Below are 14,997 nucleotides of genomic sequence, written 5' to 3' on the forward strand. Positions count from 1 at the left end.
CATGTCGAGGAGGGCAGCGATGCGTTCGATAGTTGTTGCCAGATGTCGGAGAACTCGTGCAACTGAGGGTTTAGCTCCGCCTGGGGCCAAACTCTCTCCTGGCTGCGGGTCAGTCGAAGAAGAGGTATAGGTTTTGCTTCGTGTTGAGTGTGATTTGTTTGTCATATTTATATTTTGTAGACTTACGAACACGTTACAAATTGCTAAGTTTTTAGAAAGTAGATATCGATTTAAAAATCGTGTGCGCGTATCCCTAAACAAAGACCTTTGAATCATGGCGAGGTTGGGTATTGGAGGCGCAGGACTGGAGGAGAGAGAGAGCGTGGGCGCCGTTGCTTCCGATGGAATGGGTCTTTGGCCTGACCGGTCGACCAGCCCCGCGGATTTGACCGGCTCTGCGCTGGGCGAGAGTGAGACGAGACACACGACACACAATCACACAAGGCCGGAGGAGGGAGCCCGCCACGTACGTGAAACGGACAGGAGACCGACCCAGTCACTCGTACCCAGTCCGTCCATTCCCAGCGGGCTCCACTGCCAGGTAGTAGCAGCGTTAAATCCCCTTCCCTTCTCCCACAGGCACGCACAGGAGCATCGTGCTCGCCCACCCCCCACCGCACCACTCTCCTCCAAAGCACAAGCACAGAGAGCGCCGTCGAAGCAAGACAGAGACACACCGACTCTCCGGCCAAGGTAAGCTCTCCCTCTCTCGCTCTCCCTCCCTGGTGCTACCGGTTGCTGTACAGCCAAAGCTGACCGATTTCCAGTGATTCAGCCAAAGGATCTAGCTAGCCGGAAGATGGAGGACGGGGCGCAGGGGAGGGGGATGACGAGGCTCGGCGTGCTCAAGGTGGTGGTCGCCAGCGGCACCAACCTCGCCATCAGGGACTTCACCTCCAGCGACCCCTACGTCGTCGTCCGCCTCGCCGACAAGGTCAGTTACTCAACTCGCTTGCACATCCACTACTCCCTTGCTTGCCTAAGCAAACATTTAACCTGTTACAACACCACCGGTTGTCCGCGAGGCGTCGAGTGCCGTCCGCCCTTCGATTCCGGTCGGTGGCTGCCCGCTGTTAATTTGCTTGGTTCTGCTCTTTCACCAATGGGAAGGACATGGTTTAGTTCAGGCACGTGGTTGGGTCCAACTTTTGAACGTTAGCTTGGCCTGTAGCAGTAGGCGTGCAGTACCATCAATTTAATTGTGCTAATCCGATTCCAGATGCATCTTAAGCTACTGACTTGGAAAATGGAAGAATATTGTGCTTTCCTTCCGGGACCGTGAGCTTCATTACGGTGGCTACCTGCTGTTTGCTTGGTTCAGCTCTTTCACCAATGGGAATCTTGTTGGCTCTTGTTTAGTTCACGCACGTGGTTCTGTCCAATTTTGAACATTAGCTTGGCCTGTAGCTCTAGGCATGTAGCACCATATCAACTTAATCCTGCTAAACCGATTCTAGATGTATCTTGAGCTATTCAGTTGGAAAATAATGTACGAATATTGTGCTCTCCTTCTTCCGTCACCCTGAGCTTAATTTAAACTTCCTTCTAAGGAGAAGCAAGTGCTCACCTGCCTGAATATTCCGTCAACACAAGAAAGGAAGAGCAGGAATAATGGGGTTAACAACTTATTTCCCCCCTTCTTTTTTACCAGCCCATTCAGCTTTTGGGTTTCTTCAAACTTGGTTGCCAATCCACCACCCGCCGCATTTGTTAATCATGACAGTCACGCGCGAGCGTGTTTCTTTGTCTTTGTGGCTGGCCGGTGGGAGCGCCTTTGGATTGTCTAATCCTTCATGGAGGCGATTTTTCTTCATCCTTTCACCCATGATCAGTTGTTTATTCCTTCATCTCCAAAGCAATTTGACTTCAACTTGGGTCACTTTTTCTTTTTTACTTGCAAAATACATTTGTTTTGACCGAAGCTACATATATCGTATTTTCTAAGAAAAAACAGAGTTCAGCAGGAAGAGCGTGGCATTGTAATTATGAAACTCATACTTCTGGCAGTGCATACTCAATGATGTCATGAAACAAGAAAAGTTCTCGATTGCATCAGCCTAATCAAATGATCTTATCTATGTAGTATAACTAGTATTTACCACTGCTGGTTATGAAAGCTGACATCTCTAGATAGTACACTCGACAGTGTTATATGTATGTTAAAATGAAAGTCTCACTTTGACCTAGTAATTTGGTTTTTTTACTTATGAAAACTGCCAAGAAATTGCACATTTATTTATGGGTGGAGAAGTTCCTTGCATGACATTGAAGATTGAACACCGTTTGTCATTTCTTATTTTTGATCCAACAGCACGCAAAGACAAAAGTCATCAACAGTTGCCTCAACCCGGTCTGGAACGAAGAGATGGTCTTCTCCATCGAGGAACCTGTAGGCATCATCAAATTTGTAAGTTACTGTGCTCCCTAGAGCAACCGATTTCTTTTTTGAATAAAAGAACCTGACTGTTTAATATGATTGTGTTTGACATGCCATCAGTTTCCTTGAAATATCCGTCATCTTTGAATAAGGCTTACACCTTTCGGGATATTGTTGACAGCAATTAATGATCATATGGATTTTCTTGTCTGTTAGTAAGTCTTTATCTTTTGTGGGTATCTTCATAAAGACAAAAAGGTCTTGAAAAAAAAAGACAAAAGGTCTACTATATATTGTTTGTATAAGACATGTCTCACATGAAGTGTGAACGGACCAGTGCTTATTAGTAGCTAGTCCACCACCACCAGATGCAGAATGGCGCTAGTCCCATAAGTTAGTCCAGTATGGCCTTAAGAAAATTGGAGCTCCAGTCAAACAATATATGTGGCCAGTGCCCAGTTCCACTTGTAACTTGTAAGTGAGACTTTCCAGACATACGTTTTGACCCTAGTTTTGTGCTATGAAGTTTTTCTTTGCCCTTGTACTTGTCACAGTAAAATTGGTTGAACTGCATGTGTTTTTGTCAAATGCCACAAGATTAAAGTTGGAAGAAAAATTAAACTATGTAGTCTTGTCCAGACCTATCGCAAAACTATGGTTGACGTATTCCTAATATATTAATTCTAACCAACTGGGTGCACCTGGAGGTGAAATGTGGTAATACCTGCCCTTACGCATATGCGATGCAGCCCAATTTCCAAAGAGACAGGCAAGTAATACCCTGTTGTATTGATAATGTACCTCCCAGGCTAACTGAAAGCCCCGTTGTCTTTGATACTGTAGGAACGAGGGTGACCAAAGGCTGGGCACCTTCATAATGGGCACCTTCAGAATGTCTGCATTAGGAGAAAGTTGGATCAACCAGTCACCGAGTTTTTATCAGCATCTGCTACTCCGCATTAGTTGTGTCCTTCCAAAAATATCGTTTCGGGTAGTGCCGATTCCAGTCTCATCAGGCAATCCCTGCGGAATAAAAACATAGGACAAGTTACAGTGAAATTTAATCGGAATTACTTACCTAACCAGGTCCTTACTTTTACTACTCAGCAAGGTGTGCCTTTCTTTGGCCTGATCAACTGAACAACCCTGCCTGATTTGTGTTGCTATTGCCATTGCCAGGAGGTGTTCGACCGGGACCGGTTCAAGTCTGACGACAAGATGGGCCATGCCTTCCTCGACCTGCAGCCGGTGGCTGGGGCGGCGAAGCTGCGGCGCGCGCTCAAGCTCACGGCGGGGGAGACCAAGCTCCGGAAGGTGGCCCCCAGCGCCGACAATTGTCTGCTCTCCGACAGCTTCGTCACATACGCCGATGGGGAGATCGTGCTAGACTCCCGGCTGCGGCTGCGCGAGGTTGAGTCTGGGGAGCTGTTTGTGATCATCAAGTGGATCGAAGCTGACGCCAAATGATGCGGTTCTTGCAGAGTCAGGTAGATGCTATAACCATGGTGTATTGGTGTAGGGAGCTGTTGCATGTGTGAGCGTGTACTTGTGACTGTCTGTCTGTCTGTCTGAATGTATCTAAAGCTTTCAGGCAGCTCTTAACAGAACAAATAGTGTATGCAATGTCATTGATGCTTTGTGGCTTTTTGGTTTTGTTCGGTAATTATGGGAAACCCCGGTGCTGTAAATGCCCATTCCTCGCTCCTTTTCTTTTTGTCATCCGGTGCTGTAAGCATGTGTGTGAGTGGCTTTTGTGGGCAAACTGGTACCCTTTAGATTGCAGAGGACGACGCCCGTACAAATCCTCAAGTCAGCCAGAATGTTTTTTAACATGAAAGTCATGATTTTACTAATTTAAACTGTCAAGATCTATGCCTTTTATCTAAAAAACTCTAGGTTTTAAATTCGGCTATACAGTTGCCCGTATGTATTGCACAATTTAGGTGCGAGTGGATTTTTTAGCCTGAGCAACATGTAGCTCGTTAAAAAAAAACAATTCAAAAACGGCATCTTGAAGTTCAAAAAAAATCTGTTTTTTCTTTTCTTTTACCAACATGCAAAACTTGAACTCGATATACGTTGTATGAGGTTTTCAATTTTTACACTGTTCACTATTAAATATGTGAGATTTTGCCATGTTTACGACAGTATCTACCTCTAGATTTAATTTCAGATCTTTTTGAAACTTTAAAATGTTGTTTCAAAATTTTCAAAAACTGAGCTGGACTACATTTGTGGTTTCCACGGTTAGGTCCGCTATAGAGCTAATTCTAATGGTTGTCACTATTCTGTTATGTTACGTGTAAGGAAACTTGATTTTTTGCCATACATGAACTACTAAGATCTATATATGGAGATGCAATAACAAGAGTATCTAGATTTGACTCACGAGGTAGCAGCAGAAGATCGATGACGACTCTGATTCAGGCGATCCCCGCAACTACGAATATCACTCTCGGGCCGCGAGGATATCCCTACCCCCTGCTCCTTAAGATCAAACAGACAATCTCTCCACCGGTATCCATGCGTCCAGCTAAGCAATCGACAAGTCTTCGCCGTCCAGGACGTAGAAATGTCAGTGAAAGTAGTTCATCCTTTCGGTGTAAGAATGTGGAGAGCACCCATACACTGGAGAGAGAGAGGAGATCCAACAAGGGCAATTATCTTGCGAGAGGGAAGCCTACATGCCTCCCCCCGTCCAGGACGTAGAAATGTCAGTGAAAGTAGTCCATCATTTCGGTGTAAAAATATGGAGAGAACCCATATACTGTGGAGAGAGAGAGAGGAGAGGCAACAAGGGTTGGGAGAGGGAAAGCCTACATGCCTCCCCCTGTTGTATTGTGATCCAAATTCATATACTAAAGGGAGGCTAACTTCTGACAAGCGGAGCGAGGCCCGTCGCGGGAGGCTTGGGCCGAAGCGTAGCGGAGTCAGAAGTTAGCCCATACGTCGTGCCCTGCAGGGACGCCTGCGAAGGGGGGTGCGGGAGGCGGCAGCCCCCCGCGGTACGGTACGGATCGTTGGCACCGCCTATATATACATCTTGTAAGCCGCCGGTTAGGGTTTATCAGATTATAAGATAACCCACGGCGTTTGTAAACACCTCCCGATATAGTGAAGTTTTGCTGGCTGGCGCCCGTGGTTTTTCCCCTTCTGTGTTGGAAGGGGTTTTCCACGTTAAATCTTGTGTCCCCTGCGTGTTTTCTTGTTTCGTTCTTCGTTATTTGCTTGTCGCTTTTATAACACACACCCCCCCCCCCCTCCCCCAATAAAAACGATAATAAAACCTTACGATGGAATCCTTATTAACTTCAAATTTTAGAAAATTTGCTTTATCAGAAGACATGATTCGCACCAATGTAACTCCTTACGACGGACTCCTTATTAACTCCAAATTTTAGAAACATTTGCTTTATCACAATACATGATTTATTTAAGTGCTTACTAATCCAATGCCAAGATTACTATATATCTCATATATCTATTGATATCTTACTTTGCTCGTCACATTACAAAAAAAAGTCGTTATCCTAGACAGATTTGTCTGACGGCCTTGGCAGATGGTGACCCATCTACCACGTTTTGGGTTGGTTCCGTGGTAGATCGCAAAACTTCCGTTTTCTCGTTTTGGAGGTTCTCTACCACCATGGATATGGAAAAACATGGTACATGCTCGGGCTGGTAGATGTCTTTTTTCAATTGAGCATGCAAAGTCAACTCATATTTAATCGTGGGGTTGCGATAGTAGAAGAACTTTTTTCGGTCACACCCTCTATTTAGAGCTAGTTGACGTTGCTCGATATAGCAGTTTATGGTTTTGGCCTGATGGGTCCCTGAAGTCAGCCTCTGTGGATAAGAAACATGTTTGCTATCTTGTATTAGTTTTACCAGTGATTGTGGGCTACTTGAATTTATTTTTGAACCCGAGCATTAAGTTTTCCTTTTTAACATTAAGGGACCATGCAGGCTGATGGGTCCCCGATGTAGCCTCTCTCTAGAAGAAACATTTGTTATCTGGCATTATTTTTTACATGTGATTGTGGTCTAACTAATTGACTTTCATACCCGAACAAGGCCGTTAAATTTACCGTTTTAACTGATGGTTCCCTAGGTCTCTGTACAAGAAATGGTTGCAATCTTGGATTACTGGTTACCCTGATTATGCTATTTACCATTATTTTTGAACTCTACTGCTAAATTTTACCTTTTTTTAACGTCGAGGCACCTTGTAGGCTGATGGGTCTCGGATTCCAACCTCTCTATCTAAGAAACGTGTTCTATCTTTAGTAGTTTTAACCCACTATTGTAGGCTACTTGACTATTATTTTTTAACCCGACTGTTAAATTTTACCTTGTAACGTTGAGGGACGTTGTAGGCTGATGCGTCTCGGATGCCAGCCTCTCCGGACAAGAAAGGTGTGCTATGTTGGATTATTTGTTACCCGTGATTGCTAGCTACTTTGAATTTTATTTTCACGGGTACATATGTGGATATAATCGCAACATACTTTGGGGAGGTAAAGACCAATTTTGAGAAGTTTGGGTTGATTCCCCTTATGGAATTTAACCATAAGTATGATAGTGTCATCATTTCTTAGATTTTCTCCACTACCAACTTCGACAAAAATAAAGATAAGACTATCGCTTGAAAATGTCGGCACCTTGGAAGGAGTTCACCATTGTGCTTGGCTATATGAGGGCAATGGTCTCTCTAAACCAAGTAGTTTCGGGATTCATGGGAAAACCAAGTGCATCCAAAAGAGGTTTTGAGTGATCCCTACATTGTAGGAATGAGAGTTTTTGGGAAGTCCAAGCACCTCCTTCTAGTTTATGACATCATGCACCACATTTATCAGAAGTTCTCAATCCCAAGGTTAGCAACTTTTGATGAAATTCAGAGTATCTTGTTGATCTCAATCTCCAAACCCACCTAAGGCATGGAAATAAACAAAAGCTTGATGTGGGTGACTATGTGTCGAATGATATATCACTGTCGTGATGAGTAGGGAGTGCCCCCTTTTCCTCCTTATGTGATGAAACGGCTCAAGTGGGAAGAGCTCAAGATGGGTGAGGGTCTTTACAATAGTGCTCACTTGATTTTCCATGAGTCAAAGGAGCTCTGCATCAAGAAACATGTGAAACCACTTTGTGGGAATGTTGCAGCTGAAGAAGACATCGATGGCACAAGTGGTTCAAATTATGAGTTGCCTCATGCTAAGAAAGATGGTTAGTTTGCAAGGATTGAGACTAAGGTAAAGAAATCATTTTTTGCTTCAATGTTGATTTGGAAATCCACATGTATCAAGCCTATGTTCAAGAAAAGCATGTGTAGGCGCCAAAAGGAAATAATGAAGCATATGGCGCAACCTCCTTATATAATTTTCAACCTCCCATAACCCTAGCCCGCCTGACCTCCTTATATAGGCAGGAAACTAATCGGTTGGACAGGCCTAAACTTAACACATACGAAAAATCCGAAGTGGCCCATAACATGGTCATGCTTACAAAAACATAGACACAAAGAAAGTTGCAACCGATCCAAGTACCTACATGGTTTGGTCACCCCGCTCCTTGTTATCGTCCTCTCGTTGGAAAGATTTTCTCCTCAACGCTAGAAGGTCTTCTCTAGCATCTACTTTCAAATCAAAAACCAAGTACCTACATGGTTTGGTCACCCTGCTCCTCGTTATCGTCCTCTCCTTGGAAAGATTTTGTCCTCAACGCTGGAAGGTCTTCTCTAGCATCAAAAACATCGCTCAGTCTTGAAGCCTTGCCAGCCGGCCACACCTCATCACCCTTCTCGCTTAGCTTGACTTGATTTTGACGCTCCTTGAGTTTTTTGTGTCACCAACTTGATCGAGGCACATACTGTTGAATATATAAGCAAATTACCATATTAATTAATCCGAACTAATACTTGACAAATCATGAGTACATGAAGAGCAGATGAGCTAATCATGCATATCAACAGGGTAGATGAACATATAGCATCTAGATAAGATAAACCTATTGCATCTACTCCAAACAGCAGTACTAGAAACTCTAGCAAGATCTGAAAGGAGAAGAACAAATATATATATATATACCGTCCAGTGTTGGCCGCCGCAGCAGCATCAGCGATGTTGGCGATACCAGCATCCTGGTTGTTGTCGCCCATGTTGAGGTTGCCGAAGAGGTTGTTGATGCCCGGGAAGAAGTCGTCGTTTGGGAACTCGTCGTCGGACGATGTCGTGTTGCAAGTAGTCACGCGTAAGCGTTCCCCAAAAACATGATTGCCCCTCACCCGTACAGGTCTACGAGAGGCACGGTTCCGGAGGCCTACTATCCCGCCGCTCGGTGCACACCGAAGGACGGGATGAGGAAGACGAAGGCGGCAGCGCAATGTACTGGAAAGAGGCGGCGATCGCATATGGTGTCTCGTACATGCTAGGGTTCGCGTCCACGCTTATATAGTGCGGTTCGGGAAGGTCGTGGGACACAGCCCACGTTCGAGTCCACGATCCAGAAAAAACGGAACGAAATGGATGCGTTAACGCGTTTGTTAATGACTCGTAATTAATCACACAATTAATTTCATGAACAACAAAAGGATAAGCTCGGCACGTGTGACATCCTGTCCCAGGGCTTAATAGGATTGATAGGATACTTATACCAACAAGTTGCAACTTCTTTTTCGAAAGCTCAGCCCCAAAGAACTCCGAGGTTAAGCGTGCTGTCAGGACCAAGCGTTCTAGAGGACCAAAGGCAAGTATGGCAAGACCAAGAAGGATGGGCCTGCGTGCCGACTGTGGCTAATAAGCCTTGTATGAGCCGACCCATCAGGCCCATGTCTAACTAGGATACTACTTAAGAATAGAAGCACAGTCTGGAAGGGCATGGAAGATGAATTGCGTGTATCACTGTCTCTCTTTCCTCTCCTCCTTCCTTCTCTGTAAACTTCATCCTGCTGCAGCAATATAGCTGAATCGGATCTAAAGCCGTTTGGTGTGTTGCCATCGAGCTTAGACCATAACAGTTGGTATCCAGAGCTACCGATCCTTGGATTGTATCCAGAAAAAATACCCAAAAAAATCGCCAGTTTTTGTTTGCGCAAATAACCTGTTCGACCCTTTGTCTGACTGTGCAGTTTGGGTTCTCTTGTTGCCGTGTGATCGATTCTCTTGGTAGATCCGTAAAACCAGGGCGAAAGGTGTTGATTTGCTTGCAAATCGACACAAAACACGAAAGTGTACCTGAGCTGGGTTGGATTTACTCGGAGTTCACACCACGGGGAAGCCTAATTTGACGCAGCGCATGACGATCCTAGAGGGAGCGACGGCGGCGGTCGAGATAACTGTCTCCGACCTGACCGCGCAGATGAAAGATATCATGCTGGCGATTAAGGGGAACACCGATAATATCACCGAGCTCAAGTGCAGCATCGTCGACCTCAAAACCCACTCTGAGCAGGCGGCGGCTTCTGCTCAGCAGGCAGCTGCGGCAGCGGACAAGGCAGCTGCGGCGGCAGCGCAAAACACCATGGCGTGTCGGGAGATTCGTACGAACACCGACAAGATGCGGGCCACACAAGATCGCATCCTCAACACGATGGTGGAATTGCAGGACTGGCAACCGGCTATCGACGCCTATGTTCAGTCGATGAGTACTTCACTGGAAGGGTTGGGCGCGCGCATCACTACTCTTGAGATGTCCACACCTGCTGCAGCCCGTGAGAACCCTGGCCCAGATGGGCGCCGTGCTGCAATAACAAATCAGGGTATTGCTCAGCGAGTTTCGACAACTCCAGAGCAATCCCTGGGCAATGGTGCGTTACAATTGCCCAGAGTTACTTTTGATCTTGATTCTACTTCTGATCACCCTGCTAGGCCACACTACCAGAATGCTAGGGTTCAGCATGATAGGAGTGATAGAGATTTTAATCGTGAATTTCGTATGCCTAAGACATCCTTCCCTAAATTTGATGGTTCCCATCCCAAAATATGGAAAGAAAAATGTGAGAAATACTTCCTCATGTTCACTGTCCCTGACCACTACAAAGCCCCATATGCCACACTGCATTTCACAGGCACTGCTGCCTTATGGTTAAATACCTATGAGGCCCAACATGATATAGACAGTTGGGTGGCACTTTGCATTGCAGTTTGCGCAAAATTTGGCAAGGACTTATATTTCACAGATATGAATGAAACTTTGGACATTAGACAAACCTCTGATGTAGACTCCTATTATAGAGAGTTTGAGCTATTGATGTATAAACTATTAGTCCACAATCATACCCTTGATGATACCTTCTTCGTAGCCAAATTCTTGAAGGGCTTGAAAAGAGAAATTAGTGCACCTATTATTCTGCATAAACCGAGGACAGTTGATGCGGCTGTTACTCTTGCCCTCCTGCAGGAATCTCAGCTGGACCATTATTCTCGGCGGCCTTCCCACAAATATGAACCGAAGCGTTGGCACAATAATGCAGGCAAAGGCATTGTTGGTACTACTCCGGCTGATGCAAATCACCATGAGCAGACAAAGAGTACTCATTCGGGCAAACTGACAGATAAATTTGAGTCTTTGAAAGCTCAACGCCGCGCCAAGGGTGAATGCTTTAAGTGTGGAGGCAAATACTCTCCAGGTCATAAATGCCCAAAGACCATCGCTCTTTCTGTGATGGAAGATCTTTGTACCGCTCTTCAGTCGTCTGCCACTGAGTCTGATAGCAATTCTGCTGAAAGTGAGTCTGAACATTCCAACACAGAAGAAGACGATTTGACGGTCATCTCTGATTGTGCCATGGCAGGTACTCAAGGAAAAAGGACAATCAGATTGCAAGGATTCATCGACAAGCAGCATGCACTCATTCTAGTAGACTCGGGAAGTGATGCAAACTTCATTAGTCAGTCTCTTGTTGAGAAGCTCAATTGTACTGTGCAGCCTATGACACCAGTGCGAGTCAAAGTTGCTAATGGCCAGCGCATGATAAGTGATTCTTTAGTTCCATCGCTTCAGTGGTCTAGTGGTGGTTCAGTGTTCTCCACCGACGTCCGAGTGTTGGACTTACCATGTTATGATATGATTCTTGGAATGGAGTGGCTAGAAGGGCACCCTCAAATGTGGTTAGACTGGAAACACAAAAAAATGAGGTTCAAGCACAATGGTCAGCGCATAACCTTGAGAGGCATCAGAGACAACACTACCTCTTGTCCCAAGTTAACTTCGAAACAGTTGAAAGGTCTTGTCAAGAATGGAGGGGTGGCGCAACTCATTCAGTTAACGGTATCCGAACCAAAACAACCAAAGGAGCATGTGCCACCAGTTATTGAGACATTGGTGCAAGCCAATGATGCAGCTTTTCAAGAACCAACCACATTACCTCCTCATCGACCCTTCGACCATCGAATACAATTGTTTCCAGCAACAACTCCTGTTAATAGGAAGCCGTACAGGTACAACCCCACCCAAAAGGATGAGATTGAAAAGCAGATCAAAGAAATGCTCAGCAGAGGGATAATTCAACCAAGCCACAGCCTGTATTCTTCTCCTGTATTATTAGTAAAAAAGAAGGATGGTGGATGGAGATTCTGTGTAGACTATCGGCACGTCAATGCTATCACAGTCAAAGATAAATACCCTCTCCCCATTGTAGATGAGCTATTAGATGAACTAGCTGGAGCCCACTGGTTCACAAAATTGGATTTGCGCTCAGGCTATCATCAGATCAGAGTAGTACCTGGTGATGAGTATAAGACAGCTTTTCGGACTCATCATGGTCATTGGGAATTCAAGGTCATGCCTTTTGGCTTGACCAACGCACCGGCCACATTCCAGGCTGCTATGAATGATATTTTTGCTCCTCTAATGCGCAAGAGTGTATTAGTATTTATGGATGACATACTAGTCTACAGCAAGACACTTGAGGCACACAAAGAGCATCTAACTGAAGTATTCAGGCTGTTACAAGACAACAAGCTATACATCAAAAAGTCAAAATGCTCGTTTGCCCAACCAAGTCTAGAATACTTGGGGCATATCATCAGTGCATCTGGGGTTGCAACAGACCCAAGTAAAATCATAGCAGTTCGTGATTGGCCAATACCTGCAAACGTGAAGCAGCTCAGGGGATTCTTAGGCCTCTCAGGGTATTATCGCAAGTTTATTCGACATTATGGCTCAATCAGCAAGCCATTAACGGAGTTGCTCAAAAAGAATATTCCATTTACCTGGTCTCCACCAGCACAACAAGCATTTCTGACTTTGAAAGAAGCACTTATTAATGCGCCTGTGTTGGCATTACCGGATTTCAGTAAGCCATTCTCCCTAGAAACTGATGCTTCTGATGTTGGCATTGGAGCGGTGTTGCAGCAAACTGGTCATCCCATCACTTATTTAAGCAAAGCCCTGGGTACTAAGGCTAAGGGATTCTCTACATATGAAAAAGAATGTCTTGCCATCATTCTCGCAGTGGACAAATGGAAGTCATATCTGCAACATCGTCCATTTCATATATACACTGATCATCGCAGCCTAATTCATTTAGAGGACCAACACCTAACTAATGGCATTCAACACAAAGCTTTTCTGAAATTGCTTGGTCTTCAATACAAAGTCTTGTACAAGATGGGCAGCACTAATAGAGCCGCAGATGCCTTATCGAGGAAAGTGCCTTCTCATGGGCTTGCAGCTGTGTCTGTCAGCCAACCAAAATGGCTTGAAGTGATTGTTGATAGTTATTCGCAAGACCCAAGTGCTAAGGCATTGTTAACGGAACTCAGTGTTACAAGTCCAAACAATCAAGGATATTCTTTGGACAATGGCATAATAAAATATCAGGGGCGTGTGTGTGGCTAGGGAACCAAACTGAAGCCAAACAAGCAATTTTACTAGCACTGCATAATAGTGCAATTGGCGGCCACAGTGGAGTCAATGCCACTTACCACAAAGTGCGGGCCCTCTTCTCTTGGCCTCACATGAAACAAGAAATTCAAGAGTACATTTCCAAGTGTGCAGTTTGCCAACAAGCAAAACATGAGAATACCAAGGCTCCAGGACTGCTACAGCCCATTCCTGTACCAGAAAGTGCATGGAGTATGATAAGCCTTGATTTCATTGAAGGACTGCCCAAGTCACAACGCTTTGACACAATATTGGTCATCATTGACAAGTTTACCAAGTATGCACACTTCCTTCCTTTGGCTCACCCATTTACTGCCCTCTCGGTCGCCCAAGTGCTTGTTGACAACATATATAAATTACATGGCCTTCCAAAAGCAATCATCTCTGACCGGGACAAGGTATTCACTTCACACCTTTGGCAAGAACTTTTCAAACTCACAGAGACAACACTCAATATGAGTTCCAGCTACCACCCTCAGTCAGATGGTCAGACGGAAAGGTTAAACCAGTGCGTTGAAACCTATTTGAGATGCATGACACAAGCTTGTCCTTCGAAGTGGGCAAAATGGTTACCGTTGGCAGAGTATTGGTATAATACAACCCTCCAATCTGCGATTGGCAGAACTCCATTCGAGGCACTATATGGCTACAAACCGAAGCATTTCGGTCTTATGGATGGTGCCAATACTTCAGTTCCTGATCTGGATATGTGGCTCCAGGACCGCGCTGAAATGAACAAGCTTCTACAGCAACAACTTTTGAGGGCGCAACAACGCATGAAATCCCAGGCGGACAAACATAGAACTGAACGCTCATTCGCAGTTGGTGAGAAGGTGTATTTGAAACTCCAACCATATGTTCAGTCCTCTGTAGCGCGCAGGTCAAATCAGAAACTGAGTTATAAGTTTTTTGGGCCATACAAAATCCTTCAGAAAGTAGGTACTGTTGCATACAAATTAGACTTGCCCTCTGGAAGTCAAATCCATCCAGTCGTCCATGTTTCTTTGCTTAAGAAGGCTATTCCTGCTGATGAGCAAGTTGTCTCTGATCTGCCATTGAACTTCCTCATTCCAAACTCAGGTATTACACCACTCTGCCTTATGGATACTAAACATGTTCAGGTTGGCAAGACTACAGTACCATTTGTGCAAGTACGTTGGACTTCCTTACCTGAACATTGGACAACCTGGGAGAACAAGTACCGGTTAATTCAAGAATTTCCTGATGCTCCTGCTTGGGGACAAGCAGGAAATCCAGCGGGAGGCATTGTCAGGACCAAGCGTTCTAGAGGACCAAAGGCAAGTATGGCAAGACCAAGAAGGATGGGCCTGCGTGCCGACTGTGGCTAATAAGCCTTGTATGAGCCGACCCATCAGGCCCATGTCTAACTAGGATACTACTTAAGAATAGAAGCACAGTCTGGAAGGGCATGGAAGATGAATTGCGTGTATCGCTGTCTCTCTTTCCCCTCCTCCTTCCTTCTCTGTAAACTTCATCCTGCTGCAGCAATATAGCTGAATCGGATCTAAAGCCGTTTGGTGTGTTGCCATCGAGCTTAGACCATAACACGTGCTTGGCCTAGAGCAATTTGAGGATGGGTAACCGACCGGGAAGTCCTTCCCGAGTGCGCACGAGTGATGACAAAGTGCGTGGGAAAGACATGTGTTGGTCTGTGGGACTAGTCTAGAGATCCTAGAGAGGCATCAGGGGTGACATGCCCGACCAGTGGGGTGGTC

The 14,997-nt window shown here is 45.2% G+C and overlaps 2 protein-coding genes across 3 annotated transcripts; both read left to right on the forward strand.

Annotated features, from left to right (window-relative positions):
* The first annotated feature begins 552 nt into the window (after positions 1 to 552).
* Positions 553 to 4,065, forward strand: LOC127300404 (protein C2-DOMAIN ABA-RELATED 11). 2 transcript variants are annotated; one of them, XM_051330510.2, is made up of 4 exons: positions 553 to 693; positions 776 to 934; positions 2,312 to 2,407; positions 3,557 to 4,065. In XM_051330510.2, exons 2-4 carry the CDS (start codon positions 800 to 802, stop codon positions 3,842 to 3,844), a joined length of 519 nt encoding a protein of 172 aa, XP_051186470.1. In that variant the 5' UTR covers positions 553 to 693; positions 776 to 799; the 3' UTR covers positions 3,845 to 4,065. The 2 variants fall into 2 exon arrangements, with proteins under 2 accessions (XP_051186470.1, XP_051186471.1); XM_051330511.1 differs by having other exon boundaries at positions 571 to 693; positions 768 to 934.
* A 5,605-nt stretch (positions 4,066 to 9,670) lies between these two features.
* LOC139831639 (uncharacterized) lies at positions 9,671 to 14,610 on the forward strand. Its single transcript, XM_071820952.1, has 3 exons — positions 9,671 to 12,770; positions 13,703 to 13,769; positions 13,884 to 14,610. Exons 1-3 carry the CDS (start codon positions 9,671 to 9,673, stop codon positions 14,608 to 14,610), a joined length of 3,894 nt encoding a protein of 1,297 aa, XP_071677053.1.
* Positions 14,611 to 14,997: the final 387 nt, after the last annotated feature.

Source organism: Lolium perenne, chromosome 5, assembly GCF_019359855.2.
Source record: "Lolium perenne isolate Kyuss_39 chromosome 5, Kyuss_2.0, whole genome shotgun sequence".
In the NCBI taxonomy this organism is placed as follows: Eukaryota; Viridiplantae; Streptophyta; class Magnoliopsida; order Poales; family Poaceae; genus Lolium; species Lolium perenne.

Coding starts and splice junctions, on each gene's coding strand:
- LOC139831639 (XM_071820952.1), top strand. CDS start 9,671: ATGACGATCCTAGAGGGAGCGACGGCGGCGGTCGAGATAACTGTCTCC. Junction 12,771..13,702: donor TTATTTAAGCAAAGCCCTGG/GTACTAAGGCTA, acceptor TCAAACTCACAG/AGACAACACTCAATATGAGT. Junction 13,770..13,883: donor CAGACGGAAAGGTTAAACCA/GTGCGTTGAAAC, acceptor TGCGATTGGCAG/AACTCCATTCGAGGCACTAT.
- LOC127300404 (XM_051330510.2), top strand. CDS start 800: ATGGAGGACGGGGCGCAGGGGAGGGGGATGACGAGGCTCGGCGTGCTC. Junction 935..2,311: donor TCGTCCGCCTCGCCGACAAG/GTCAGTTACTCA, acceptor TTGATCCAACAG/CACGCAAAGACAAAAGTCAT. Junction 2,408..3,556: donor CTGTAGGCATCATCAAATTT/GTAAGTTACTGT, acceptor TGCCATTGCCAG/GAGGTGTTCGACCGGGACCG.